Source organism: Haemorhous mexicanus, chromosome 2, assembly GCF_027477595.1.
Source record: "Haemorhous mexicanus isolate bHaeMex1 chromosome 2, bHaeMex1.pri, whole genome shotgun sequence".
Classification (NCBI taxonomy): domain Eukaryota; kingdom Metazoa; phylum Chordata; class Aves; order Passeriformes; family Fringillidae; genus Haemorhous; species Haemorhous mexicanus.
Window position 1 is genome coordinate 19076513 of NC_082342.1, and position 25444 is coordinate 19101956.

General features: G+C 40.7%; 1 protein-coding gene across 1 annotated transcript; it reads right to left on the reverse strand.

Annotated features, from left to right (window-relative positions):
* Positions 1-1151: 1151 nt before the first annotated feature.
* On the reverse strand, positions 1152-11002 carry SH2D1B (SH2 domain containing 1B). The gene is made up of 4 exons (XM_059837409.1): positions 10637-11002; positions 7347-7410; positions 4902-5070; positions 1152-1726 (listed from the first exon to the last, which is right to left on the reverse strand). The coding sequence occupies exons 1-4, from the start codon at positions 10873-10875 to the stop codon at positions 1686-1688; spliced, it is 513 nt and encodes a 170-aa protein (XP_059693392.1). The 5' UTR covers positions 10876-11002; the 3' UTR covers positions 1152-1685.
* Positions 11003-25444: the final 14442 nt, after the last annotated feature.

The following is a 25444-nucleotide window of genomic DNA, read 5'->3' on the forward strand; positions in this document are numbered from 1 at the left end:
AAACACGCTGTCAAGTGCCACCTGAAAGGTACCACGGCTGGGCCCTTGTCCTCTCCTCAGCCATCAGAGTTACTCAGTAGGCACCATGAGATACAGGCTGGGATTCCTTGTCACTCGGCCTTTTCCCAAGGCTGAACATAAGTGTGACTGAGTGAGCCCCTGGGGGACTGCTGAGACTGTCATTTCAGAAAAACTACAGCGTTGTGCTTTGTTGAGGGCCGTGCTGCTGGAGGTGGGGTGTCTCAGCACAGCAGCTCCTCAGTCTGGTACCTATGATAACCAGCTATCAGTCAGGCTGCTGGATTCTGCAAGTGAAGAGACACATTACTTATGTGCTTCTACAGAGCAAGGGCTGGGGTGTTTATGTTCCATAGTATGTTTTTCATGGATGACTACTTTCTTTTCAATTAATGAAGTTTTGGACATATATTTTAGTATTTCTTGGCATTTCTAGGGTTAGTTAATAGTCTATTTTTTTTTGTCTCTTTCATGCTACAAATACTAGTTGAACCTGGAGCCAAAAACTCTGCAGCACTGTTAAATTCGTAATGAAGTCCAAAGCTCTGAAAGATCTAAAATTCCTTTGACAAATAATGGTGTGAGAGAAACATTATAGAAAAAGAAAATCTAACTGGTATTACCCATTAAAATACATAAATAATTTGTCTTAAAGGGGTCTTAAGCATACAACAAATATAAATGTCTTCCTCATAGTCTCAAATGGTGAGCAAGTCTGTAGTAGTGACTCGAAGACTCAGGACATACATTCCAGTTTTGGCTGTGGCTGCTAGTTGCCGCCACCTTCAGAACTGAAGTATTTATTAAATATTTAAAATTTGGTTTAATATTAAAGCAAATCCTTGCATTAAAAACAAGCAAACAACAAAAGACATATACATAGTACTAATGGCAGTAGAAAATGAAATGGAGTATTTCCATATGTATAGAACCTATTAAAAAAAGTATGTGTTCATGCTGACATGTATGTACAACTTGTAGTCCTCTTGTAATCTGCGAGAACCATTCCTCAACATTAAAAGCATTTCAAACCATTTTCCTCTGGTTGGTTATTTTTTTATGGCATGGATTTAACACAGCATTTTTGTTTTAATTTGCAGTATTCAAGCTACAGACTACTAGCATTCCTTGACATTGCTGAAATACTATTCACTCCTCCAACCTCATTGGTAACATGAATCATGTGCAAATAACAGAATTTGGGGGTTTTAAAGCATATTAAAATGGTAATAGTTTTGTCATATATTATTTTTATCAACACCTATCAATTCTGCCATAAATTACTGCTTTATGCCTATTCATTTAATGTATTTATATTGCTGCCTTCTAGCAGAATGTTCACTCTAGCAGTCAACATCTTGGACAATTGTCCGATTAAAACCTACTAGAAGACACATACATGGACACCTTCCCCCATACCTGTGTGTGTGTGTGTTTGTGTCTGTAGCAAAAAGTACTTCTGTTATTGCTGAGCAAACATGCATAATAGCTTGTACCAGATCTACTGGCTGAAGATACAGCTACTCTGACAAAGCTAGTCTGCAAAAGGAGGAGGTAATTCCAGATCTAGAACAGAGGACAACCAACTGGAAGGTCTTCCCAGCTGAGGCCCCGCGTTGGGGCACATCCTGGAATGGCAGCTTCCAAAACCGTCAGGTGCAGATCCCTCAGGGTAAGACATCGACATAATCTCCGCCATCATCAACTTCTGTGAAGCAATCAACACAAACCAAAAAAAAGTCATTGCAAGGCGCTGTTCTGAAAGACTGTGGGAAGCAGCACGGCCTGTGGCAGGGCAGGTATCAGTAACTCAGTTTGGTTTCTCAGTGTGCTATCGCAGGGTCAACGTTTAGGCCCCCTGCCCTATGGACTGGATTCTCCAGGAAAAGGCAAAGCCTGCATTGCCCTTTCTGAGCCAGCAAACACTGTTGTAAACAGTTGTATTCACATGATACTCCCTCCTTCCTGAGGAACAGTCAAATGTCAGAAATCATCCATTCTTGCTAAATCAAATCAGTAGCTGAGATATCTGTGACTCTCATAATGCATCCCTTGTTCTGTAAATAAATACCCAAGAGAAAAGTTCTCATCCCAACTAAAGGAGGAAAGCCTGAAAAATCCTGTTCTCTCTTACGCTTTGTAAGATTGGTTACGGTTTTTGAGAAGCCAGGGAAAAGGCAGAAATTCAACGCTTGGAACTCAAAGCTCCGCTATGGAAACCTAGTGCTTTTCAAACAGCTGCCCTTAGAAAAGCTGTTCCTAGGTTAGAAAACAAAGTTCAAATAATCCAACCACTAGGATCGTGACCTCAGTCCCTTGAGGTGTTCCACTGGTCGCGCTGGAGCGCTCAGTCCCACGTGTGCAGCAAAGCCAGCTGCTGGGAGCACGTGAGGGATGTGCTTGCTTTAGGGAGCTTTCGGCACTGCCTGTGTTTCGGAGAGCATGACACTTAGATAAGCCTCTGCTGTGGACATATAATAATGCAGCCTGAGAGGGAAGTTTGGAATGCTGTATAAGTGAAATTTAAATCAAAATTTAATAAAAACAATTCCAAAGTAGCTTGATTATTTCTAAAAAGCCTCCATATTTATGGAAGACTACCTATATTTTGACATTGAAATAAAAGGGTTTGTTTTCCTCCCTGTGATGCCAGATGAGGACACTATTCATCTTCTAGAAAATTCCTATTGCAGGACCAAAAATTCCTAAAAATATATCCATGTTACTGCAATATTTTCTGTCTCCCTGCAACATTTTTAGAGCAAATGTGGCATATTTGCTGTGTGATACAGGTGACAAGGTAATGTTGATGACATGGGAAATGTATCTCTGTAGCTTCCCCTCAGCAAGGTTGCTGGGGCTCAGGCCCTAAAATTGCAGCAGTGCATGCAGCACTAGGGAAGCTTGGCCAGAGCAGTTGCACTGCTCTTGTGTGTGAAATCCCAGCGACTGCAGCACAGAGGGCCTGTCAGAGTCTGAAATAGTTCATGCCTCAAACTTTGATATAAAGTTCTGCTCATTATAACAAAAACTGTATAAAGAAGCTACAACCAAAGAACCCTCCCTGAAGTTGCCTGACTGGAACTTTGGACTATAAGTCAAGCTACTGAGATTAGATAAAGGAAAACCCATTCTTCGTTCACCTGAAACAAACAAGTAAACAAGGAGAAGAACGTGAGTCAAACCCAGCCGCCGTACTGAGAATCATCTCTGCCTCACTTCAAGGTGGGGGAGGCCGTAGCCCTGAGACCCCTTTTCTGGGAGGAGGTTTGTACAGATTTCTCCCCCAGCCTAGGTGGGGGGAGGAAGTTTTGGCGTGTCGTAACCTCTGCTCAGGGGCAGTGAACCCATCTTCCCTTACACAAACTGGCTATGGAACCCCCAACCTTGGGAAGGCCCCATCCACAGGGCATTCATGTGAGAGGCAGCTGAGAGAGTGCCTTAATCTATCAAAGACTCCCTGAAGTGCCCCCCTAGAGTCGTTCCTGAAGCCTTGCATTACAGGACTGCATGTGATGCAAAAAACCCAGAGTCTGTTGTAAGAGACAGTGGCAAACTCCCCCCTGCCCCAGGCAGGTGCCTGGGTTTTCCTAACCAGCCATAATGTCTATTAAGCCATTGGATTCTGTGCATTCTGGGGAGACCTTCACCACTAAGAAGATCAGCTGAGAGGATCAAAGGAACATTGTTGGGATTCACTGAGTGATATTTTCTGTCGCTCTCTTTCTGTCGCCCCCACCTCCTTCTCTTTTCTCTTCTTTTTACTCTCTTTTTTCTCTCTCTCCCTCTCATATTTACTATCAAATAAAACCCAAACTATTGTCACTGGCATATAGTCTCATTTGCACCTTAATTCGGGCAGACGCATTTCTAATAATTTTAATAACTGGATCATAACACTGCCCCACACCACCGTGCTGAGCTGCTGTTGGGCATGAGACGCAAATCACAGGGCAGGGTGGAGACTCCAAAGTTTTGTTTCCTTTATGATATCTGTACTTAGCAAAAGGATTTCCCTTACTCACATGTGCCCTGGCTGGGGCTCTCGGCACACTCTGCCAGAGGTCATGGAACAGTCTCAGAGTTATTTTGCAGCCCATGGCCTGATGGATGCTGCAGCTGTGTGTTGTACAGCAGGAATATGAAGAATAGTATGAGATATACTAGCAAGTTATCAACAATATCTGCAGTCATGCTTCTCAAAACAAAGATGTAAGTATGACATGGGGCTATACAACACAGTCTAGAGCTTTATGAGAACCTCTGTCTTTATTGTATCCATTTGCATCATTCTGTCAGGTAGAAGCATCATATCCTCATCCTACACCTGGGACTCGTGAGCATAAATTAGCAGAAGAACAGCAATGAGAGGCTGAACTCTGGTTCCAAAGCTGTGATTCTGAGCACAAGGCTACATGCTTATCACTTAGTCATGTTTGAATACAAATCACAAGCTGGCTTGCTTGCCTGCCCATCTTAGAACTAACTGAGTAAGGTTTTGATATAAAACAATCTTAAAACCTGGACAATGAAGGTAAAGGACAGCCTCAACCCCCAGGTGCAAGGGCCTGGTACCTTGGCAGAAGTACATTGAGTAAAACTGGTTCTCAGTCTTCTCCAGCCTAGAAGCATCAGCATCCATGAAGGAGAGAGCTGGAGGCAGCTTTTTTCATCATTGTGTATCTCTAGTGATTTTAATTTGTTCATTTGTAGTGGGTGAAGGTAAGTAACCTGTGAGCTAAGAATAACCATTTCAGTGAACATAAGAGGGAAGGGAGGATGTAAAACTTCTGTCCATGCAAGACAATATTTAACAAGTATTCACCACAAACCTGTCAATGCTGTCATTAAAAAACTTACAAAGGCAGAGCTAAGTTTCTCACCATCATAAACACTGTCCATTCCTGACTTGAACCTCTGGCTTCTTTGCAAGGCCTTTGGTTTCTTCACTGGGTAGCGGAGGTTTGTTATCAGTCCTTGATTTGGTTTTTCAAAAGTGTATATTAAGTCCTTTAATGTTTTGAAGGTCCTCTCTGGAACACCTTCAGAAGTCTGTAAGGAAAGGATAACAAAATGTGTTTGCAAGTTCCCCTCACATGGAGTCCCCTAAATGAAAAGAATGGTAAGTTGTTTCTTATTTACCAAGGAGCTGTTTTGTAAATAGGTTTGGTGACAGAATATTGCACTGTCCTTAAAACACTAGGGACACCTGTTTGGAGCCATGGTTATGGCATTAAAAGTAACCTCCCTCACCATCTTTTTTTTTCCAAAAGAACATAATTTAAATTATTGATAGATGTGTGCTGCAGCGATCCACTACAGCAGAATGTTGAAGAGCAACAGCATTACACACTGCACTCTGGTCTGAGAGCAAATGTTTAGGGATAACATATTTAGTTCTCACTTAAAATGCTGCCTTTAAATAACTAGGTGACAAACAGAACTCAAACTTTTACAAAATATCAGCCTTGGGAAGCAAAGCACATGTACAAAAAATTATTCTTTAAGCGTGGGTTCGTATGACAGGACTGAACTGAACTGCTCCTGCAGCTCAGCCCTGCAGGGATCTGTGCACGGACTTTACAGTGCTGTGACTTCAGGGCAGTGACAGACAGTGAGCAGCCTACTAGTAGTCATTAAAAGAGAATGGGGCTTTCTCTTAATCTGCTAGCTAACAAAGAAACATGTATTTATTTTCTTTGGTTTTCTGCATCCTTCATCTTCCATTCAGCCCTGGATGGACTGGGTGTCAATGCCTGTGTGTACTGGGTCTGGCTGGGATGAGTTAACTTCCTTCATTGCAGCCTACATAGTGCTGTGCTCTGAATTTGTGACTGAAACAGTACTGATAACACAGCCACGTTTTGGCTGTTGCTGAACAGTGCTCATGCAGCACTAAGGATGTCTTTCTTGCACTTGGTTCTCCTGGGAAGTAGGCTGGGCGTGTGTAAGATGCTGGCTGTCCCATCTCACCCCATCTGACACTGTACTCAGCAATAAAAGCATAGGGAAAGGGAGGACGTTTGTGGTTATGTGTGTGCTGAGGCCTCACTTTCCAGGAGTTCACTAAATATCTGCCTCCTGATGGGAAGGAGTTGCTAAACTTCTTTGCTTTGCTTGTGTGCACGACTTTGCTTTACCTGTTTACCTATTACACTGTATTTTATCCAGTCCAGGAGTTTCCTGACTTTTGCTCTTTGTGTTCTCTTCCCCCAACCCTGTCCTGCTAAGGAGGGAGGGAATGAGCAGCTGTGGGGATGCTTAGCTAGTTGGGGCCAGCCTGCTGCACTCTAAAAAGCTCATGTCTGAATCTGGCATTAAAAAAAAACCCAAACAACTTCTCTTCCACCATCAATACATTATTTCAATTATTTTAGTGAGCCAAAATAATCCGACTTAAAATTTTTAAGAAATGAATTCTTCTTTCACATTATTGGCAAAATATTATATGGAAGAATGGGTTTGAAAAGTCTAAAAATATCTGAGTTACCTGCTGACAAGAATGACAGCATAACCCCAGTAGAGTGGGTAGAGTCCAAAACAGAATTTTTTTTGTCAGCAAACCATTCTTCTTCATGTGAAATTTGGTCTTTCATACACAGGCAAAACCACTAATAAGCAACAAATTACCAGCATATGAGAGCTTGGAGTGTTCTTTATGAAGTGATTTCCTCATTCCACTTAAATGCTGCTTAATATTGGCAGTCCTCTTGGCTGTACTAGTACAAGCAGGGGAATGAGCCAGCTTTTAAGTGTCCTTTCACACTTCCTGGGGATTTGGTTGATGCATTAGTGTCTCTTACACTTGTTTTACTTGAATAAGCAGCATTATTTGGCATTGTCACTTCAGGTGCCTCACAATCACACAGAATTATAGATTCTTTAAATCAAGAAGATCATTGCAATATCTCAAATCCCTATGAGATGCTGCATGCACTAGCAGTGCTTTCAAGTAGAAAAAGGTAATTAGGAACAGGAGAAAGTAAGAAAAGTAATAGATATTTCATCAGTGCTATCAAAAAGAAATGGTCAAATGAGAAAAAAGGGGGTTAATAAATAATAGAGCCACTTAGATTATAAGGAAATTCTACAAACACAAGAGCTACTTTTTGAGCTCATCTATAATAAGAATTGAGTAGAGAGCAAATTGGAAATGTTTTCTATAGTATTGTGTTTATTGATTTTTTTAATCTATGATCATAGACTAAAATGATAATAGATTAAAATTATCATTGATCATAGATGAATCTAAGATATTTTAATTTATGATTTTTTTAAAAACTATGATCCTTAATGCAATTTTTAGAGATGCAATGAGAGTTACTCACCTGTATTCTAAAATATCCTTGGTGTTCTCTGAAGATACGGTAAGTGTAGATGATGTCCTCAAAGCTGTGAAAAAACATTGCATATGTAACACATCATATTAACCAGGTGGACATATCTGTAAACAGTATTAAAGACATGAGAAGTGCAGTAAAATTGAATGAGGCAGAGACAGGAAAGCAAAAGAGAAGAGATCTTAGAGATTACAAAATGAGTGAAGGTTTAATATCTTGAAATACAAGGTTAACTCTGACAAGGAGTTTCAAAGACCATATGAACTAAGCCTAACACAGGCCTTTAACACACATAATTTCATTCCACAGACATCACCTCTTCTCATCTCTCTCTTATCTTCCTCACTGCTCTAACCTTCATTTTGTATTTCTGTCACAGGAAGGTTGCTGAATTATTGGAGAGATGTAGGCAGAAAATGGCCTCCAGTCACTAGCACCCAGAAAATGACGATATGGCTCCTACTTCTGAGAATAATATTCTTCCTTTGCATTTCCCAAGGTTTTAGTCATTGTTATTTTTGATAATAAGCACGTGTTTGAACACTGAGGCTACTGATGTCTTTGGATATATTTTGTCAACAGAAAGAAAAGCTTTATCAGATACCACACTAGCAGCAGTTCAGGAGGTGGACTGGAGATTGTGACTGAGATCAAAAAAGGTAGCAGAATTGCAAGAAAATATACAACACAAACAACTGAGGAGGCTGGGGAGAGGGGGGAGCAGCATCTGAAAACAAGTTTTTTTGTGTGCCTGTTCATCAGGCGGACTTCAGCTGTGGCTATGTGAAGTGAATTGTCATGAGGAGAATCTTGGGGCAGAAACCTGGCTCAGGGCACTTGCACAGAAGTGAAGGGTTACTGAAAATAAACTACTTTGTTCTTCAAAAAAAGTTGCTGTGAACTGAAATTAAAATAAGGCTTTCAGTTATAATAAGTTTAATTAAATTCAAAAAGTAGTATCACAGGGATGCGTATTTTGGTTTTTGTCTTCTTGAGATACCTGTGTAAATATACATGTTCCTTGCTGAAAAGTACTTTTACAAATGTGAGTGCTTACAGAAACAGAGAAGTGAGAAAAAGAAATACCAGATACTGATCATTTTTGAAACTTTTTCTTTACTGATCAACTAGTTTCTGCCTGGATTTATTCAGGTACTGTAATTCTTACTAAATGAACCTGAAACTACCATTAAAATGGAGACTTCTATCTCCTCATTAACTACTAAGTGCTTACCAAGAGCTAGTAAAGGGTACAAATAAACAAAATGTTTGGTCTGGAAGAAAAGCGAGGTGAGAGGGAAAATGCCGTGTTGAACAGTAAGAACAGTAGCAAAAACAGTAGGTCTGAACTGAAGTGCTGAGACCTGGGATAATTCTAGATGAAAGAGACAGTGTGCTATGGAGGAAGAGCTGTGCACCTTGCCCGATTAGAGGAGAGATGCATTTGAACTGATCACACCATTCTGCCTCCCAGGTCCTCCATGGGAATGCACTCCCCCCCATATCCCAGTAGAAAAGGACAAGAAAGTTTGTTTGTTTGCTGTAGCAAGTGGATCAATGTCTCTGCCCACAGATCAGTTAATTTGAGAAGGATTTATCACATTTATATTTTTGCACATAAACCATGTTAGGTGCTAAACAAGATGTTGAGATGCAATGCCAGTTCAAAAGTTGCCTTTGAACATCACTAAGAGTTTCAGTGCTGGTTCCCCACAGTTTTAGGGCAGTTTGCCTGGTGAAGCACTGCCAGGCAGCCCTGTTTCTGGGGCAAATCTCAGCCAATGCACTAATACTATTCCATGTACTGTCTGAACACAAGCCTTGCTCTGGCCTGTGCAAGCCATCATCTGTGTACCACTGCTGCCGCTTTCGCAGTTTAACTGTGGTATTTGTTCATGTCAGAATTATAGGCAAATCCATTAAACACTTCAGTTTTTATCAGCTTTTAACACTAAAACCCACAGAGGCAAACTGGAAGTCATGATTTTTCATGTGCCTGCACATGAATATTGTGGCAGGCACATGTGACAGGCCACAGTGTCTGCAAGACATCACAAGGCAAATCTGCTTTGCCCTTAAAAAAATAAAAAGATGAAAGGAAAAGCAACTGTGTTGGTCTGGCACAAAGTCTAACTCAGGTTCTAACTAACACTGTCATTCTTCCTCTGTGTCAGGTTCCCCATTTGACCCTTCTGACAAGGCATGTATGTGCCCTCCCTCCCACCTTCCTGCCCTCCCCTCAGCCCCTGCATTGTCTCATTCCACATTATAATGAAAGCAGGTTCCTGTTGCTGCCTTGCTGAGGGCTCTGTTTGTCCCCGACTTACTATTTATCTTCAACTTGTTCTGTTATTTTGCAGATCTCCTTCCTTCTACCTGCCAACCCAGTAGTATTCCATTTCTCTTTCTCTTTTTCTCCCCTTTCCATTGATTTGTTTCATAACAAATTCACTTTTAGTGATTGATAAAAACATCTTCTCATATTTGTTCATTAATTAGATGTGTTAAAAGGTTTTCATGTCACATTCAAATGTATCTGCAACAAGAGTACAAAACCTCATAGGTTTAAACAAAGACCTAGATTCTAGTTTTTAAGCTTTGAAGGCGTTATGAACAGATCAATTATAAATGAAAAGAGTAAAAGGGAAATAAAAGTGCTATTCCCTACAGAAAAAGAAAATAAAGTTTTAATTGTAGTAATTAAAGCTTTGGCCTAGAAGCAGCAGTTTTCTATGCCCACCTTGTCTTTGGATTTGTCATATAAATTCAAAAAGAACTTTGTAATTTTCAGTCTCAGCCTGTGTTCTTATATCAGGTAAAATTCCTTTGAAACACAAGGCTGAGTTTTTATCAGACAGAAAGTCCACAAAGAAGGAAGTGTTTTGTAACACACCATGAGACTTTTCAGTGTCTCAACAGTGCTAAAATGCTGTTTACTTATCATTACAGAGGCAGTTACTTTGAGTAAGTATCTTAGTTAGTATCTTTTGGCAGGCTGAGGTATTTTCTCTGGGCTCCCCTTACTGTCTGCAGAGAGAGACCAGCATCACCAGACTATAGTTCATTTATCATCTGTTGCATAAAATGGCTTTTTGGAAATGCCACCCCCTCACTTGTCACTATAAAGGAAATCTAAAGCAACCAGCACTACTTGAATACATAGACACACTCCCTTGGAGTCTGTTAATATCAGGGAAGAACTATTAATGTTAGAGAAGATGATTGTTGTTTTTGGATCCAACTGAAATCTCATAAAAAATCAATATTAGAGTACTTACAAAACACAGAGACACAAGGCTCCTTCCACACTCTCACTCTCCCGTATTAAATAGCTGCCATTCTTTTTCTTCTTGCTCAGCAGCTCTTCACAGGTTCTTCTTGTTATATTTCCATGAAAAAATGGGAATTCCATGGACCAAATAAAACAAGGTATATTGCCTTTCAAAGCAATTCTAGAGCAAGTCAGAAGCCTAGCATGAGAAGACACCTTGTTCCAAAGGCAGCTTCCTGTGGACATCTGAAGTTGGAAGTGCCAAGGACACACAGGAGTTCATCTGTGTTGTTTACTGAATTGTCCCCAGTGAGATGTGTTAGCTCTGCAGCTTGACAGCCCATGAGCTCCGTGGAGGCAGGAAAAGGTTGGTCTACACTGGTCACAGTCCACATCAAAAAGTAAAACACTTTTGTCACACTATACCAGAAGACTTTTGGGTTATGTATCACACCCCTAAGCTCTGAAATCACTAAGTTGACACTGAGGTATTGTTACATTTTTAAGTTAACTTTTATGTTTAAAGTGGCTCAAAGCCCAGCAAATAGGTTCCTATGCTTCAGGAATAAGTCAGGATTGTATAGGGGAGGATAAAATTATGCAAAAGCACTCTTGTCTTTTTACAAGTGATTTTGAGAAGAGAAAATAAGTATTTGTGATATCTTAATTAGCATCAGTCATGAAGCCATAGGATGTGCCAGAAAAAAATTGGCAATTCTCTGTTCATGCAGAAGTTTAAACAAATTTCATCAAAATAAGCTGTAGAATGACACAAGGTGTTTATTGGAGGAACAGTGTTAGATGCAGGGACTGCTGTCATCTTCATCATAATGAAAAAAGAACAGTGAAAAAACCAAGGTAAATACTGATGGAACACTGTAAGCAAAATCAACCATGTTTTACATGCAGCTGTTACATTCATGTTTTTTCTCTGACAGCTTTGCACACACAAAAATCTTCCATTAACATTTGTGTGTTTAACTGCAAGTTGATCATGCATCACACTACGACCATTTCCAGATGGTATCATAGTTATTTCAGGAATAAAGTACCTCTACAAAGGTACTGTTTTGTCTCAAAGAAATGTAGAAACTTAACGAAAAAAGATATCCCAAGAGAGAAACCAAGAAATGGCAAGTCCAAGGTGATGCTGTCGCTGAGGTCTGTTCTGCAGTGACCACAATTTACTGATAAAACAAGTCCTGATCACCAAGGGGATGAACTTGTTTATGTAGTTAGATCCTCCAGTTTCAGCTGTCTGCAGACAGCTGCATTTGGAATAAGTCTTATTTTATCCTCCAATGGGATAGGGATAGTGATATTGGGAGGGAAATATCCCAGTCTTGTAAGCATCCTCAAGAACAAACATCCTTATGTTTCAAAGATTCTCCTTATCAAATGCACTTGTATTTTCCTCAGGTTAAAACTGTTTGTGGCCTTTTTTCTACACATTGTATAAATAAACATTTTCCATGAGGTTTTGTGAGGTGAATGGCTTTTCCAGAAACCCAGCCCTGCAAATGAAGAGCAGCAACTGCTCAGCACTGTTCTGCTTCAGGCAGGCTCTCTTCTTGCATTGTAAGGAAGGTAGATAGGAAACAACTGCAAATTCCTCTTTCAAGAAGGTAATAAATAGACATTCTTCACAATTTTCCTTGAAGGTCTCATTACCTAGGTACAGAAATATAAGACAGTCGTTTCAGTAGATCTTGCAGCTCTGAGTGTAGAATTTACTTAAAGTGAAACAGTAACCACATGCTACCTGCTGTTGGCTTAGCAGAGTGTTTGTCTGATTAAAAAAAATCTTAAGAAGGAGAAAGTGCTTGTGGAGAAATGGGACTGGGTTCTCCTTCCAGCAGTAGTCGCCACCCACTGGCCCAATCACCTTCCTCCTCAGTTGTCTCCACAGCTCCCTGAGAGCATTCAGGAATTAACATTGTCCTTTTACCTCACCTCACCTCACCTCACCTCACCTCACCTCACCTCACCTCACCTCACCTCACCTGTCTGCAATATTCAAATGGACCTGAGAACAGGATAGAATGCTTGATTTAAAAGCAGAAATAATTGAAATATACTAGATAAAGGGGTCTGGGAGGGAGAAAGAAGAAAGGCTTTAAATATGGTCTGGTCAGTCAATATATGTGATTAAATATATGTCACTAAAATATATACACACACTGTGTGTGTGTGTATGTGTATGTGTGTGTGTTTGAGGGCTAATCCAGAGCAAAACCACACAGCTTCTGGCAAATATACAACAGAACTTGCAGATCCCAGCCTGGGATACCTGTTGATGGATGCTGTGTAAGAACTGGCAGGTGGGGGATTTCATTGCCAGTCACCACAGAGCTGCACCATGAGCCTCACCACAACTTGTATGGCACAGCACTCAATCTTTACAGTGCATGGAGGGGTCACATAACAATATATTTCCATGTTCCTTAATGTAGCCTAATGTAAACTCTGAGCAAACATTTCCTAACACAAACATTTCCAGTTTAACAAATCTTGCAAGTATTTTTGGCTTACACAAACCTGCATACCCAGGCTGCCTCCTCAGCCAAGTCTGAAGAGTGGTTAGAAATATGACCTGATGATCTTAAGTCTGATTAAATGTATGATGAGAGACTGGGGGAGCTGAAATGGCAGTGATGCCCCAAGGCAGTGGGGTTTGGGTGACTGAGGCAGTTGCACCAGGCTGAGCCTCTGGGAATCTTAGCTACACCAACCACGTAATAGCTCTTGTTAATCTGTGCTTAAAGTTATTTTCCTCCATTCCAAAATTAAATTGGGTTGTTTTTTAATTCTCATCCACTTAAGGAGATTTCACAGTTCCTAGGATAGCCTCCTGCAGTGACTATCCTTTCAGATGGCAGAGAACAGGGGGAAAATAAAGTCCTTTTTCCTGAGACTGTCTCTTGGCCTGCTTCTACCATAGCATGGGAAAGAAACAGAGTTTTGCTTCCTAAAAATCGTCTGTATGTCAAAACAATCACATTCTTCAGTCAATCTTACACTTTCTGAAGTTAATGCAATCTTCTGAAGGAAGTCTTTCCACAAGCTGCCTTTTCTTGCAATTGTTCTCTTTACTTTTCTCTGGCACCACTTTGCCTACTACTTCTACAAAATTTGATGCTTATAAATAAGTAATTCTTTTGATTAGAAGAGCAGGATAGTTAGCCACTCTTCCCTTCACAAATAGGTGGTAGAGAAACAAGACCTGCAACATTTTGGCAGCAGTGCCAAGTCCTTGTTGACTGTATAGCTCGTTGGTTTTCTGCCATTCAGCTGCCTGGACTAATTTTCTTTTTTTTTTTTTTTTCTTCCTTTTATTGTAAAACTTAGCTATTTCATAGTGACAGCTCATGTTAACAAGCACACTTGGAGCTCTGGTTCTGCAATGTCTCCTGGCTGCAGCTCTAGCACAGGAAAGCTCTTGACAGTGCCTTCTGTAAAACAGGAAATCTGGGGAGAAGCTAGGCTGGGTGACAACAGTGAGGGTCAGACATTCAGTGAGTCATCAGGCACAGTAGGGCTAAATAAAAGCTGTGGTCAAAAGCAAAACCAGTGTGCTTGAACTGTTGTGAGTAAAGCAAGGAGCTGAAGGTCATTTGTTATCTGGCCAAAAAGAAAAAAACAGCCGCAACATAAGAAAACAGAAAGTAAGTTGAGTTCTAGCTAAATCTTCTGAAATATCAATTCTTGTTGAGTTGTGTCTCTGGGCAGTCCCAGTCCTGTGGCTTACTCTACCAACAGAACCAATAATGTTTTTGCAAGAAGAACTGTTACAGCAAAAAATTACATTTAATTTCAATTTACAGCTTTAGCGCAATATCTACACCAGGCTGTACTTTTGCAATTTACTGTGCCTGGACACAGGTACAGTAAGTTTGGTAGTATCTGTTGATGGCAAGATTTACTTGACACTGAAAGAAAAATCATTATGATTTAAATTTAAGAAGAAAATTGAACTAGTGCGTCAGTTACATAGAGATTGCTGCTACAGCTGTCTGTTGAGCCCCAAGGCATCAGAGCTCTCCCATTAGCTTTCTAATAAAATATAAACCTAGGAGGAAAACCTGTTTTTTAACTCTCATAACATATTGCCTGTTTTTTAAAATACAAGTAAAGAGAAAATGGTAGTTCAGAATGAAGGTGGTAGTTCAAAATGAGCTGAGAATGGTAGTTCAAACTTGTCTGTGCTAAAATTTGAATTAAAAAGTCACAGAGCCAAACAATTAAAAAAGGTGAATGTGTGTAAGTAGTGGGTTTTGGTCTTAAAATTATCTTGAATTTTGCTTAAATGTTTACTTACAGGATAGAGTCATAAAACAATAATTTCCTTCTCACTGGCAACCACATTGTCAGGGTTCAGAGTGATCCATATTCAATTACTCCCTGAGATTATAATAGCTGCAATGTTTGTATTTAAGTGTTGTGATCTGCCTCTGAGGCAGGGTAACTGAGGGTCTTGTTAATAGATCCCTTGGAGAGAATTAGAGTGAAACAATACTAAATGTCCTGTTTATATATGAGTCATACTTATTTTAAAACAATTTAATTGCAGCAGAAAGAAGAAATGTAGCTGTTCCAGATCTTTTCTACAAAAATATAAAAATGTTTCCTGAAAATTCAGCTTCTAGGACATCATTTTTTGGTCTCAAATATCACATAAATCAAGTAATGAAATGCAGTAAGAAGTTAGCTCACATGATAATGCCCCCAAAGTCCTGCCTTCCTGTTAAGAAATGTGCAAATAGAGCTGTAGGAAGTGACAAACCTCACTTACACTTAATCACTTTTCTGTACTTCCGCTACATGCTCCATCACATATAACTGCACTATAAAACTTGGAGCTTTTGTCTTAAGATTTGACAAGACTCCATCCAGGGTGTTCATCTGTCCTTCACATCTAGAGTCATATTAAGAGTGCCATCATTTTTACCTTGAGAATTTTCTCTTATTAGTAGCTCTTTTTACCATTCCTAATATTTTCCTACTCACTAACTTACAGTGTCCTGTCAGAATGCTGTGTACATGACAGCTACAGCTTGCCACATTGGAACAGTGCCATCTTTGCATAATATGCAAAGACCCCCCCACCCCATAGCAATTGGGCATTGAAGAATGTAAAAAGCTGGATGACAACACACAAACTTAAGAGGGCTCTTGCATCATTTTCTAAACCACAGGGGTGCCAGCATTTAATTTTTATCCCACAACTACCAAACTTCCTTCACATAATCCTCTTCCTTTACTGATGGTCTGGGCAGCACTACAGAGAGGTGATCAGAGAACCAGGCTCTCCAAGAATGTGCAGGGCATGCACAGGACAAAATGATGGTCCCAGCTCTCAGGAGTTTACAGGACAGGTTACACAAGGCTTGGATTCATATCTTGGGCAAGACAGATATGAATACCCATACAGAAGCTTATGCTTTAAAGTATCAACTTTCTAAAGCTAAAGGCTAAAACACAAATGGGAGTTTAAGTCACAGACATAAAAAAATGGGGTTAAAAGAATAGGCCAGGAGAACTGATTAAAGCCAAATTTATGGAGCATATCAAGAGCAAAGAAAGCACTTAGGCTGCCCATCTGGTTCAAGCCAAAAGCCAACATCCCACTTCCAAAAATGGTTACTAGTGGATATGTAGAAAAAGAAACAGTAAGATACACATTTTTTGTACAAAGGTGAGTACAGTTCTTGTACATAAGAGGATAAATACTGTGAAAGGACAGCCAGGATAGGAACGTTATCTGTAAAAATCAGTAGGGAAAAAACATGTCCTGCTAGACAGAAGCTGCAAAGTTCAGATGAAGTCTGAATATGGGAACCTACAGATGCCCCAGCAAAGGTGACATTCAGCTTTGTGTCCCTTTAGTTGTGCCTTGTGGTAGAAAACATAATGGAAGAATGATTTTAGGGAAAACTGGCTTGGTAGCCCTAGATTTCAAGAGAATACATCAATTAATTAAAGGGTTAGCCAGTTGTCTCAGTCAAAATCTTCTGTGATTCCTCAAAGGAAAGCCAGAAAGAAGCAAAGGGAATCCCTCAAGGAGAGTGGAAATCACAACAGAGCAGATCATAGGATAGAAGGGAGGGAGGCAGACAAAAGGGGCACAGGATAAGCAGCAGGCAACAGGAAGAATAAGTGAGATCCTGTAAGGAGTCCTTAAAGTGAGGATCACTAAAACCATGGGAAAGAGTGGCAGGTGTCTCAAGGCCAGTTACATTCATCCAGCAGGTCAGTGGCTGAGGAAGGGAAGGGAAGGGAAAGGCAGAGGCAAGGCAACAAAGGAGGGAAAGAAAGAGAACTAGGAAAAAAAAAGATTAATGAATGAAACAGAACCTGATTTTCCTAAAAAACAATCAAAGGCTGATGAGAATAGTAAAAAGGGAAAAATATCTAAAGACCATTTGACTCACCTTTGTTTAAAGACGTATCAGCAAGCACTGATCACATGACAAGTGATTCATTAGGACAGTATGAAGTACAGGTACCATGACTTTCATGTGAACATAGCCCATGAACTGCACTGCAGGATGGTTTTCCCACACTGCTTCAGCTTCTCTGATCAAATTAATTTTGATGTTCTCCAGCACAGTTGTATATGAGCAAGAGAACTTTTCTCTTTTCCAAGGGCAGTTTATAAAAGTGATCTGAGTAGAGACCATGTGAGGATTCCCAGCTTTTCTGTGGATTTCAGAGCCTAAGAGCTTCACTTTGGCAGCTTACTATTTGCCTGCAAAGGCACCTGCCCTCTCTCCATGAGAAACATTCTCCCTAACCCTTAGCTGGTCTCCTGCTAGATTTCATTATTTTGCAAATAATTTGATGAAAATTTAGGAAATTAGATTGTAGTTTAGCATTTCAGCCCAAATCAGTGCTTGTAGACCCCCAAACTAGTTAGAGAACTTTTGTTGTTTTTGACACAAATTAGTAGAGGCCAACATTTACCAAGGGCTTTGTGTTTTTACAGCATGCCTAGATTAGAAGTGCTGAGCCAGGCAGGAACATGCTTTCTCTCACTTGATTAACAGGGGAGAAAGAAAGGACTTGAACTACTGCAGCACAGCTATAACAGACTCTCTTGCTGATGGAGTTCTCAGTTCTGTTCCATTTTGACTCCCTTTCAAAGATAAAGCTTCCCACTGCTACTGTTGCTACTATCAAATTCATATTCAAATCCAAATGCTCCATCTCTCAGCATGAAAGCTGAGTGCAATGATTCTCTGGCTTGCTGCCTCTGAAAATAACTCCACTGCACTGGTTAAAATAATCATGAAGGAGGAAGCAGAAATGAAAATTAATGGCACAAACACTTCAATTTTTCTTTGGAAGTCTGGGAGTTTATCAACAAAGTTTACCTAACTCCTGTGGAGGAGAGAGAGGTAAGATTTTGTGCTTACATAAAGACTGTTATAATCTATCTGTATAGATATGCTCCATTAAAAAGGAGGAAAATACACCTTACTATGCAATCATTTGTGGTTCAGCTCATCTCTGCAATGTGGCACACTGGCAGTGTAAATGTGGCAAGCTCTCCCTGTTGTTTGTTGAGTCTGTCCTACTTGCAGCTCGACACCTCACTTCTGTGATCTAGAGAACACATCTGTTTGGATATGAATTCGCAAGGACCTTATTACTCACCTGTGAAGAAAAGACTTGTTATGAGACACCACTTAACATATATACAAAAAAATTAAAATGTTCTGCAACTGTAATTAGGACCAAAAGAGAGAAACTGCAGTGCAGAAACCCTTTACGTACAAATGTCAAGGGCCCTGAATGCAGCCCCTAGGGATGACTGGCATGGCTGCAGGGTGTCCTGGATGCTCCCAAGGGACAGTGACCTGACCCAGGAGCTGCTTTCAGTCAAGGTGCACCAGGAAACTGGCAACTCAGGGATGCCTGCCTGGTGCTGGCCCTGAGTGCCAGCCTGTCCCCAGCCCCATGGAAAAAGCCCTGAACATGACTTAAAACTGTGCAAGTGGAACTTCTGGATTTACAGCAAAACTAGATATTATCCACAAGTTTCCTTGCAAAATTGGAGATTATTAGTCTCATACTAAAAGGTGATTTTTAACTGCAGACCTTTCAGCAGACTATCAAGTAATCTGTTTTCTTGCACACACTCTGAGTCCTATTAGGCCCTTTCGCTCTGCAGCCCGTGCTCTTTACTACATGCTGGGCTTTTTGTTTTAGTGAGGAGTTTTTTCAGCAGTTTTACTGCTGAAAAATATGGAAGGCCTGTCATGCTGGTTTGTCACTTCATGATCCATTAAACTGCCTTCTCAAACTGAGAGCTGCTCTGTAGGTTCCTTAACAACTTTCATAAAATAACAACTCACTGAGCTTGTTACAGGCAAGTATGCAATGGTTACATCTAATACTGGGCTAACAGCAGGTGGGGTAGACTTTGGCTTTAGAAAGGTACTCAGTTGTTTAATTTTAGATTCCCAAAACAAATGAGAAATTTCTTTCATAGTGAGTGAGAAAACTGATTTTTGGATTATGTTACAGAATTTGTCCAGTTATTTGTTTTAAACTGCAATTAAATTATGTATGGAAGCTAAGAAGGCACCAACAAGGTAACTCATATAAATCAACAGAGAGATCTCATCTCTGTATCAGCATATTATATTTGGGCAATACACATCTCTCTATATCTGTCTAAAAAGATGCAGAGAGGGTTTTTATCACAATTCTAGTAGTAACTCTGTGAAGGGATTGCACCCATAATTGAGACCAGTCTCAAGAGGCTTCTATGGGGCTCCCTTGTATTGTTATTTTTGGTTGGAACACATAATTTTCCCCCCCTTTTTACATTTCACCCAGCAGAGTTAAGAGAGAGAAAAGAAAAGGAGGGTTCATTTGTCATCTCAGGAAAGAATAAGGCTGACAGGTACATGGTCACCTGGTGTCCAGTGGAGACTAATAACTCCCAGTACACTGCATTCCTTTTGTGTTGACTTTTCTCCCTGGATTGAGGGCTACAGCAGGATGCTGAGGCCAGCCTCAAATTTTGATACGTCCCATTTTCATTAATCAATTCCAGCCTTGTATAAGGTTTGTCACTTCAAAAACAAATGCTCTTATATGTTAAAGAACACATACAGAAGAGAGCAAGGCAGGGATTTACACACGCACCTCAACATGGGCTGCCTTGGTTTCTTCAGAGACAGCATTGTGGTGGTGCAGGAGGAGCAGGGCTGCCCCATGGGCCACACAGCAACTGCAGGAGCAAAAAGCAGTGGTAGGGCTTCCTTTGGCTCTGACATCCTTGGTGCCCCAACACAGTCACTCTACCAGCTGTCTCAGGGAGGGCTGAGACTTACCCTGGTCACTGCATGCAGATATGCACAATTGCTCTTCCTGCAGGAGCTAATCCTGGGTTGGCTGTGATAGTCATCAAGCTTCTAGCACCGTTCTACCTTCATTTCTCAAAGAGAAAAAACCCTTTCATGAGATAAAAACAAAATAGTGAGGTGAGGGTATGAGAGCTAAACATCCTTATGTGCCCATTCCTGAAGCAACAAAAAGCAGTGTCTCTCTCCCTCTGCCAGGGGAAGAGTAATTCTTCAACAAGATGTACTTTTGGGAGAAATGATGGTCCAATAGATCTGCCAGTGATTTTTCCTTAACCCACACAGTTTGTTATTATTGTCATTCAATTACCCAAACTCCATTTTTACTTTGCTTAAAAGGGAAAAATGAAGATTTTAAATTTGCATGGCATGCTAAGAAGTCCTGTATTCAAGCATCTGTAGCAGGACACTCTCTCTGAGCTAGGGTACAGCAGCTCAAACTTTGCCTCATTTACAAGTTGGCAATGATGGACTGAGTGAAGAGGATTTTTGGTGTTGAAGAATGCTTGCCAAACAATCTCAGTTTGGACCCATCATGAGCAAGTGCCAGACAGATGCCTCCTGGCTGAGGCTGGCACCAGTACGGGTATGCAGGTGCTGAGAGGAGTGTGAGAGCCAGAAGTGTCGAGTAGGAGAAATCCAAGAGCTGATAAAATCTTTTTCAGCAATAAAGCACATTTTGCTGAGCAGGTGCATTGGGTCTGAGCTGGAGTTCCTTTTCCCTTAGAAGCTTTCACAGTGCTGTGCTTTGCATGGGTAGCTGGAAAGGTGTTGATAATACACCAGTGTTTTGGGTATTGCTGAGCAGCACTGGCACAGCATCAGCACTGCCTCTCCACATAACTCCACCCCCATCAAGGGGCTGGGGGTGGGCATGATCCTGGGAGGGGACACAGCTAGGAGAGCTGACCCAAATTAACCAGAGGGTATTCCACACCACAGGGTGTCAGCTCATGTGAAAAAGCTAAGGAAAGGAGGAACAGGGAGAGCAACTTTTGCTCTTTACAATGTTTGCCTTCTGGAGCAACCATTTCACCTGCTGAAGCCCTGGTTCCTGGGAAATGGCTGAACATCTCTTGCAGATGGGAAGTAGAGAATAAACTTTTTTTTTTCTCTTTGCTTATGCACTCCCATACTTTCACTTTGGCTCTAGTAAACTGCCTTATCTCAATCTATGAGTTGTTTTCCATCTTATTCCTCCTCCCCTGTCCAACTGGGGAATGGTGGAGTGGCTTGATGACCTGGCACCCAACCAAACTCAGCTCACCACAGCGGGCACAGCATGTAATTGTATATGATTGACAGTCAATCATTTTATACTATAAAAGACCAGTCCAACTTTTTCACGGGAGGGATTTCTAGCATACCTCTCTAAGGTGTCTGAAGATCCTTCTCTTACATGGCGATGGCCCTCAAGGACACCCCTCAAGGCTGGGTGAAAGTGATTGTGCATGGCCATTGGTATGGGTGAGTAACATCAATATATATTTGATAAGCTAGCTCTGATATTATTGATTTAATAAGAAGTACACTATATTTTTAGTTTTATTGTGTTGTAAATAATTCTGATTAAAGTCTTTTGTCTTTTTGACCTTTTGTTCTTTTCCATTTTCACTTTTTCAATTTTTACCTTCTTAACTAATCATTAACAATTTTTTAAAAATAGTTCATTTTATTAATACTGAATATCTGGTTTGCTGTCCTAAATCCTGCAGGACAAACTCAGATAGAGGTTCTATTTCACCTCTACAATTCTTTAAGTATAAACTAATGACCAAGGCTGGGGGCAGGACTGCATCCAGCTGCATCTCGACTCCTCTCTGAGAAGGAGTTTAGAAAGCATGATGATACATCCTGTACCTTGTGACTCAGCAAGAGGATCTCCCTGATAAACTTTTCCTAAAGTTCCCATTCAGTTGTGCAACAACATCCAGTGTAAAGGCTGTGGGTAGCTTTAGTCCCAGCTCTGAAATGGCTTTACAGACACCAAGAAGGGTGCAATGGGGGATTGCCAGTTCTGGGGAATCGCTGGGCTTTACAAATAACCTGCAGAGCCTCCAAGCCTCCAAATCTTCCTTCTCCTTCAAAGCACCAAAAATATGAAGCATAAGCACAAATGATAGCACCTCTGTGGGCCCTGGGTTTCCAAATCCCCAGAAGTGGAGATTAAATGAAATGTTTGCATCTTCTCCGCAGAAACAGGAGACATAACCCAACTGATTTTGGACACGTGACTTGCCATGAACCATGTCACCCAACTCCCAAAACTGGCTCTTTCCTCTTGGGCCATCTGAATCCCAAATTGACACAGATGCAGGAGACTGTCAACAGGGGCAGATTGCAACTCTTGCTTCAGATCTCAGTAAAATTCAGAGTGGCTTCTTGTCATTAGAAAACATTAATTAAATCTCTTTGGTTTAATTTAAAAAAATCAGAATGTGTTACTTTTCTCATTTGCTAATCCCAGATTGTTTACCTTGGTATTTGTGGTAACTAGCTTTTGCCAGGTGTTTTTTCCCCCACACATTATGGAGCAGAGAGAGGTAATGCTCTTCAGACACTCATGCCACTCTGCCTGCCTTCCTTCCTGTAGGTGTGAGGGTTGTGTTTTCACAGCCAACACTGAGCACGCAGGCTTCCCAACACTGCCCTAACCAGAAAGGCTGGAAGTGCACAATACTTCTTATAGGAACCTTGCCTTCCACCCCAATAAGCAGAACAAGGGACAGCATGTGTCACCTGCATTCACTCTGAAGTTCCCTCAGATTATCTCATGAGTGCCTAGTGCCTTCTGGTGTATAACACCACACCTGCACTTCAGCCAAAAATACTTCAGGGGCTCGGGTTGGTTGTCAGGTTAGTTTTGCTTAAGCCTGCCTCCACCAGGCCCCAGTTTTCTTTGCATTTTCATCTAAAAGACTGGATTACAAAAAAACCCTATGAAGACAAGAAGTAGGCTCGTGATCAAAACAGGATATTAATAACCACAAAACAAGCTATTGTTTCAGTGAAAAGCAGTGTTCTCAAGGCATAATGTATTAAACTTAAGTATGGCAACAAAGCCTTCTCTTTTCCTCTAGTATCAGTTCTGAAAGCTGTCTGCAGTCTCTAGATGGCACTGTGACTATTTATAATGTTTAATCTCAAATGACCAACCCTTGTAAAATAGTACATTGCCAATTGAATAAGAAGTCACAGCTGCCAAGTGACTTATCTTCCATCCTTTATATATCAGACATGCAATAATAACTGGGTTTATAGTGCCTATTTACTTCTTCAGTCACAGCACAAGCTTGTGCTTCATAAAATACCTCCCTCAGTGTGTTCACAGTTAATACCACACATACAGCCTGCTGGTGCTGTTTTACTCATATGTTTTTTCTTAAGTAATCTGAATTATCCAATTAGAGCTCCCTTCCCTGCTATTCAGAACCTGTACTCTGGATGTAGCTGTAACTATAGCCAGGTTGTTATGTCTGATTAGAAGCACATAACTGGAGGGTTAATCAGGCATTCACAATTGCAGGGTATCAGTGTGATCAATCAGTGCTAGTGAATTTACTGCTAGCCATCATGTTTTTAAAGACGTGGAGAAATATATTATCCAAAGTCCAAATCAATAGAGATAATGTTCTTTCCTGTTTCCAGACTGGAAATGAATATAATTTAAAAGTTTTCTAGTATAAATCAACTTTCTAATCTACATTACTACTCAGAATAGCCGCTTGTAGAAACACAAGTGTAGGTGGTGGGGAACGAACAAACTAAAAGCAGGTTCAAGATCACAGGGATCTTTTGTATTATCAGAGACTGGCATTTAGTCACCTCCTGCTTCATAAAGATAAAAGCCTCTAACATTATTTCCTTAATGGAAAGCAGCATGATAGCTGTCATGATGAAAGATCAGGCTTAACATTTTGTATGACCATTCTGTGTATTTGGGCTGCAGTTGGATATTGTCTATAAGAGCGCTACAAAATTAGGATGAGAGATGAAGAGAGTTTTCACAAAGAAGCCTAATCTGTTCCAACCCACTGAGAAGTCCAGTGCATTGTATAATCCATTCTTATTTGTAATAAGTACTTTAAAGTAGTGGTATATATTATCATTACGTGACCAACTATGTTTCAAAAGGAGATACAAATAAATGATATAATGAAGGCATAGCAGTTGGAATCAAGTTATCAAGTGAAAATGACAGAATTCTTGATGGTCACGTGCCAAGGAGGCCTCAGCTGTTTTACCCTCACCTCTGCGATGCAAAGGTACGCATCTTTCCTAAATTCAGGTCAAATGTTTCAGGTTTGTACAAAGATGATTTCACTGCTGTAAACAGAAGGAGAAGCCTAAGCCAAGGCCACAGGGCCTAAGGCAGTCAAATGGTTCAGCTTCTGCCCTGCAGAGTGGATGCAGGCTGTATTCAGACTAGGCGTTAGTGATTTCTTAGCACAGCCATCTATGAGGATGGCAAGAGGACTGGGAGAAATAATGATCACCACTGAATTCCAACAAGTCATAGACAAAGATTTCTCCAAATTTCTTTATAATGGCCATCAGGGACCAGAGAGCATTATGGTGTGAGGATGCTCTGCACAAATATTGCCAATAAATAATGCTTGCTCATAATTTTGTGTCTCAGATCTCAGTGGGAAAACTAGACACAACTGTACGATATAATTAGTAAATTCTTGAATAGATTAAGTGAGGAAACTTTAAACTTTTTAGCTTTAAGCTGGTTTTCAAGTGCTACCTTTAATTTTTCTAATATACCCGATGTTCCTCCAAGATTATTTGCCTGTTTTGGACATTTTTCATAGCAACAAGGAACTTTGCCAGAACAGCCAAGCAGTTCCCTGCCCTCAGAAGTGGGCTTGAACATTCCCTGAAGCAAACTTGTGTTACCTGGTGCCAGGGCAAGGTGGGAGAGGAGCAATGGCCATTTGGGGTCCCATTCTGCAGGATGAAAATGATCGGGTTCCAGTTGCTGCTGGTGCACTGTGTACATCTGGCGGGCTTGGACTGTGACCCCGAATAGCCTAGAGAGGAATGTTTTACATCAACAAGTGTGTTTTGTTGTTGTGGTGTAAATATGCTGCTATACAAGCAGCAGCATGGTGGAAATAGCAACTTCAACTGATTGAGTTCTGAAGATCACAAAACCTCTCCAACAGCTAGGCAGCATGTGCCCTTCAGCTGTCATAGGTCTTATGGAAATGGATGGACCAAGGTAGGCACAGAATTACAGCAATAAATCAGTTTATGCTTGCTTCTTGCTTCAGTGTCAATGAGACTGTGTTCTGACCTACATTTAGCTAGAAATTTGAACTAAATGAGGACTTAATCTGAAGTAATCTAGTTTCTGTTTTGCAAAAGGAATACTATATTTTCACTGTCCACATCCAGAGAAGAACCAAAGTGAAAGCAGTTTTACTTAAAGGAGC

Bases quoted from the DNA above. Each gene is read 5' to 3' on its own strand.
- SH2D1B (XM_059837409.1), bottom strand. From the start codon at position 10,875: ATGTCCACAGGAAGCTGCCTTTGGAACAAGGTGTCTTCTCATGCTAGG. The intron at 7,411-10,636 runs GTAAGTACTCTA...GTTTTTTCACAG, and splicing joins GCCTTGTGTCTCTGTGTTTT to CTTTGAGGACATCATCTACA. The intron at 1,727-4,901 runs GTGAGAAACTTA...ATTGCTTCACAG, and splicing joins AATGGACAGTGTTTATGATG to AAGTTGATGATGGCGGAGAT.